General features: G+C 36.4%; 1 protein-coding gene across 1 annotated transcript in view; it reads right to left on the bottom strand.

The window, feature by feature from the left end:
• The window catches only part of LOC106871346 (ras-related C3 botulinum toxin substrate 1), a 36,997-nt gene that overhangs the window by 17,248 nt on the left and 14,014 nt on the right, over positions 1–5,735 (bottom strand). Inside the window, exon 2 of the mRNA XM_014917747.2 lies at positions 2,563–2,634. Coding sequence (XP_014773233.1) covers positions 2,563–2,634 — 72 coding nt within the window. The remainder of the gene's footprint in view (positions 1–2,562; positions 2,635–5,735) is intronic.

Below are 5,735 nucleotides of genomic sequence, written 5' to 3' on the forward strand. Positions count from 1 at the left end.
TATATATATATATATATATCATACATATATATCTACATACATATATACATACATACATACAGCGGGTGTGTATTTGTTCCCAGAATAAGTACTAGGGGTATATTTGTTCAATTAAAACCCTTCAAGGTGGTGCCCCAATATGGTAGCAGTCCAATGACTGAAACAAGTAAAATGGGGGAAAATGGCTGCTACTGTAGTAAACCTACATAGAGAAATTCTTCTGTAGAAATAGCAATACAAAGTAACAATAGCACTACTGTTGGTAACACATAGCAGAATGGTTCAATAGTTATCACTGTTTAGCTGCAAGTTGGTTCTGACAAGGTAGATCTATACTGAAAGGCATTCTAGCCATGACCACCTCATCTCTTAATGGATAGTCTACCCAGGACTATATTATCCAATATATCTTGCATTCTTTTTTTAAAGGCATTTGAAGGAGATTTGGCTGCTATCACTGCTGAGTTGAGTGACTCTGTAGAACAGTGTTTCCCAATAGGGGATGCTACAATTCATTTCAGATTTGGGGAAATTGTATAAGATACAAATACAAACTACTTTGACTATAACTACAGCAGATTTAAGGCAAAGTGTTGGCTGATTCAACTTGTCGTTAAGAGGGTGTTGGACTAACAAAAGGTCATAAAATACAAATGTAGATGGACTCTCGTTCATCACCGTCATAGGCTAATGAATCACAGTGTGTTATGAACATAGTTTTGTTTTAAAGGAGAAGTAAATTCTCTTATGATGAAACAATACCACTCCTGTTGGAATCTGCCAGAACATATTAAAAATAAATATGTAAGTCATCACTGTGTGTACATATAAAAAAAAAAAAACTAGCACACACACATACTTTGACTACCACTAAGGAAGGTTTAAAGAGAGGGTGTTAGCCGATATTACTTGTCATCAGAGAGGTACTGGACTAACAAAACATGAAATACCAATGTAAGAGGAAACATCATTCATTAGCTTACTTAGCATGTAGATAAGTGTGTGTGTGTGTGTGTGTGTGTGTGTGTGTGTGTGTGTGTGTGTGTGTATTAAGATTATTACTAAGGAAGACTTTAAAAAAGGGGTGCTGGCTGATTATCAAAGAGGTGCTGGATTAACAAAACCTTATGAAATCCTGGTGCAGAGGCATCTTTGTTGGTTTACTAAACATACATACACAAACCTAAAACAAAAGAGATCTGATCATAGAAGTGGCTGTTTAGCACCAGTTCAGTCCTGACAAGCAGACCTGTAACCATGGATGTACTAGCTGTGACCAGTGTCTACTTTCTCGGTATATCTAAAACTAAATCACTGAATGTTCTTTCTTTGAGAGAGAGCATTGTTGGAAATTTCAGTGCTAGATTCTCTCTTAGCTGTTTGTGAGCTTTAGTCAACCAAAGTAAATTCTTTACTACTTTTATGCCTACATTTCTAATGAAATGCACTGCCTAAATATATTTCATTTCCTACAGAGTATGTGGGTATTTTGAAAATACCTCACAGAATGACAACTCTGCCCTGTATAGTTATGGGCAGCCCTTTGGTAGGGGCATATAACCCTTTCAGTCACCCTGCAAGGCATATAGTAGAAGTCATGGGATTGCAGCATGGTGGACAGTGAAGAGGCAGCGGAAGAACCCAAATGAGCCAGCAATGCTTTATACATTGATGCTGAGCAGAGGAATCCTAGAAGGTCAATGGTCAGGATTACCAAGCTTTGTCAAGAGATTAACTGCCAAGCAATCATAGGGGCAGTATCCATGGTTGTGTAATCAGCTACTGAAAATGTAAAGTTACCTTCTCGAATTATGCAAACTCATACGGGCCGGCTTCCATGGTATGTAAATTCCCCACCAGGACAGGACGCCAGTCTGTTGCAGGATTACTCATTTTTGCCAGCTGAGTGGACCGGAGCAATGTGAAATGAAGTGTTTTGCTCAAGAACACAATACGTCACCCAGTCCAGGAATTGAAACCACAATTTTACAATAATGAGTCGAACACCCTAACCACTAAGCCACGTGCCTCTACAGCTAATGAAAGATTCATTAGGACTCAAGCACCCAAATTCAAATATGAATAACAGAATAGAGTGGTGACAAAGAGTCAGAGGAGTTTGTGCAAGCGGCGCAACCAGACGATGAGGATATAGTAAACATTACTGTTTTTGTTGGGAGGGCTGAAGAGGCAGACACACATTTAGTCTTTGGTAACCTATAGAGCTAATAGTTTGCACATGCAACCATTTTCATCCATCCTGGCTTCAATATCCACTTTTAAACCTGTCGTTTTTTTGGCATAGCCAGAAGAAAGGTGTCCACAACCTTTTGCAGGATGGCCAAGATTGCAGATAGGGTGAAGTCATTCTCAGATTAACAGACAACTTTAATAGTAATGTTAATTTTAACTTGAATATATCGTACATACAAAATGCTGAGTTAATACTATAACTCACCTGAAATAGATAGTTACTAAAACTGCTGTGACATGTAAATAATGCAGGTAATCAATATATGTTGTAATAAAAGCAAATCAATTGAGTTAACAAAGTGAACTTACACTGTTGGTATGTATTCTCCGGGAAATGCATTAGTGGTATAACTTATCAACAAACAGGTCTTACCAACAGCACTGTAAAACAAAGAAATATCAAATGAATTATGTAGGAAACATCACAGCAATATTGAAAGAAATAACAAAATTTAAATACCAAGGCATGAAACATTCGTAATAATTATAACAAAAATAAATACTGCAGCTTGGATTTTAAAGTGTGGGTGTGTGTAATGATTTAATAGAGACAGCTGTGTACAATGTTTTACCAAAGAAAAATAAAAAATAAAACTATAATTGTCACTAAACATGACTAAAGTGTTAGAACACCTACATAGCTAGAAATAAGAGCTAAAAAGCTCTAATGTAGTTAAAGCACATAATTGTATATAAGAGAGAGAGAGAGAGAGAAAGAGAGAAAAAGAGAGAAAAAGAGAGAGAAAGAGAGAGAGAGAGAGAGAGAGAGTGAATGAATGAATGGGGATAATAGATCCCGGTGGGTATTGTTCAAGCACTCTAGTAAAATCCAAGTTTTCGCTAACCACATTGAATGATGTAGAATAACTTAGGATTATTTAAGGCAAACAATCACACGGTATATAATAGTGACATCCAAGCTGGCAGAATCGTTAGCACGCCGGGCAAAATGCTTAGTGGTATTTCGTCTGTCTATGTTCAGAGTTCAAATTCCGCCAATGTCGACCTTACCTTTCATCCTTTCAGGGTTGATAAATTAGGGACAAATTGTGTACTGGGGTCGATGCTTGGGACTTACTTCATCAATCTGGTTAGATACAAATGAAAAAAGTTGTTCCTGGTGTAAAAGGGATGGAACTCACCATCATATGAATGGTGTTTGATCATTCCTCACCAATATACAGTAATTGTTTCCATCTATGAAATGTCACATATCATTCAAATTTGCTTCACCAGTGTTTGTGGTTAAAAGGTGCCTACCGAAAGTGTTGCCCAGTGGAAACATGGTAGCAAACAGCTTTGTCTAACTCATTTCCTATATATATATATATATATATATACATACACATACATATATATATACACATACATATATATATACACACATACACATACATATATATATATACACATATATACACATACACATATATATATACACATATATATATATATATATATATATATATATATATGTGTGTGTGTGTGTGTGTGGGAGTGCTTGAACAAAACTTTACATGGAACATAAACAAGTTCTAGTAAAATTGTAAATAGAGGATTCTTATTATAAAGATTTTAAAATAGATAAATCTTTATACTATAAAACCAGTGGTGCACAAGAGGCTGGTTGATACCAAATACATTAAATGAAAATTATCTCAGAAATAAATATCTTAACCCGTTTGATATTAACCCACCCATGACTAACCCTGGGTTTATGTAACAAACTGCTTTAAAAGGTCTAAATTAAAAACCTTCAAAGGGTCAAATCCAACTTCCTTCTACACCAGTGAAAAAAAAAACCTCCATTTACAAAAATACCACTACGCATTTTGTCCCATGCATTAACAATTCTATCTTGTCGAGGTCGAAGCCTTCTCATTTCACCAGGGTTTTAAAAAAATGAAAATTACAGTATACAACAACGAAGTTATTTTCTTGGATAAATCGCAATATTTGCTTAATAATTACATATACACACACTTGTTACAACATAAATCCATGCACCACTGCAGATAAATGGAGTAATATGCTTGACCTTACAGTGATCAGTCTCATTGATTAATGGAGGGTTGAGTAGTTTATTTCAACCTTGGTATTTGACTGATACTCATTTTATTGACCCTCGAAGGATGAACACTGAAAGACCTTAGATTTTTTAATTAAGATTAAGTAGCTGGCCATCAAAAAATAAGTTGCTTTTTTTTAATTGAAAAAACATCAACTAAATTATGACTGGGAAATAACAGTTTACTCAAAATAACTGCTCTCAGCTTCCACCATGGCCTCCAGACAGCTCCAGAACCTGGCACACATGCATTTCCCACTGTGTCCATGGGAAAACCTTCAAACACTTGATATTGGCCAGCAGCTTGGTCTTGGTGTTGCAGGCAGAGCAGTAATCCAAGGGATTACAATCAGGGGAATTAGGAGGCCTGAATACAATTAGGGGAATTGGGGCTGGTGAAATTGTAGAAATTCTCCAACAACCCCTTTTGACACTTTCCAGAGTTATAAGCAAGGAGCTGAATCCTACTGCCACACATGGGGTTCCAGCAGCAATCCTCTCCAGCAGCTTCACAAAGCCATCTCAATTGAGCCTAAGGCTCAGTTTGAAGATACGAGACATCACATGGATTGTAGACAAGCCACCTGTTGTTGTGCAACTGGATCTGGCAGCAATTCTTTTCATTTGAGATGAACCAGATCATCCCTGACTCAACATTACTTAACAAAGGCAAAGAAGATCCTGAACAAGTCATTTTCCTGGGCCTATTTATCCTTATGTGGTAGTGTTGAGCCATGCAAGGGATAAAGTCTACCAACCTGAGACACAAAATGCAGAACACTATAATAAATACTGCTCAACATTTTGCCAGACACAAAGCAATACTGCAAATCCATTGCCCTGATCTGGTACCTTTTTTCCTTATCAAAAGAATTCCCCGAGTAGGATTTGAACTCTGAACACAGAAACCCAAAACAAATACTGCAAGGCATTTTGTTCTATGATCTAATCATCCTGCCAAAGCCACAGTCTGTATTTATTGTGAGCATAAAATTTCATGCTGGGAACAGCATGAGAAGCCAACTTAGAAGTTTAAATGATTAATCTTCAATGAAATTCAATGCTACTATGAGCCCTAGTGACTATGCCACTACCAACTACAAGTCATCCCCTTGCCTGAGGGGCCTCAGATTTTTGAAATAAAAAATTTTTGTGTAGTACTGTCATCAGTTCAACACTAAATGTAGCAAATATAACAAAGCTTTAAATTGGGACAAAGATGAAGTCGATCGGACATATTCCAGAAGTTAACACTATTTTTGTAGACCCTGTCACACCAAAATTAGACAGACACCCCAATAATGCAGAAATTATTTGAGGAACTTGAGGGTTTAGAAATCTAAAATTATGCATGACAGCAGAGAAGTGTGTTTATATATATATATATATATATATATATATACATACATATACA

Source organism: Octopus bimaculoides, chromosome 23, assembly GCF_001194135.2.
Source record: "Octopus bimaculoides isolate UCB-OBI-ISO-001 chromosome 23, ASM119413v2, whole genome shotgun sequence".
NCBI lineage: Eukaryota > Metazoa > Mollusca > Cephalopoda > Octopoda > Octopodidae > Octopus > Octopus bimaculoides.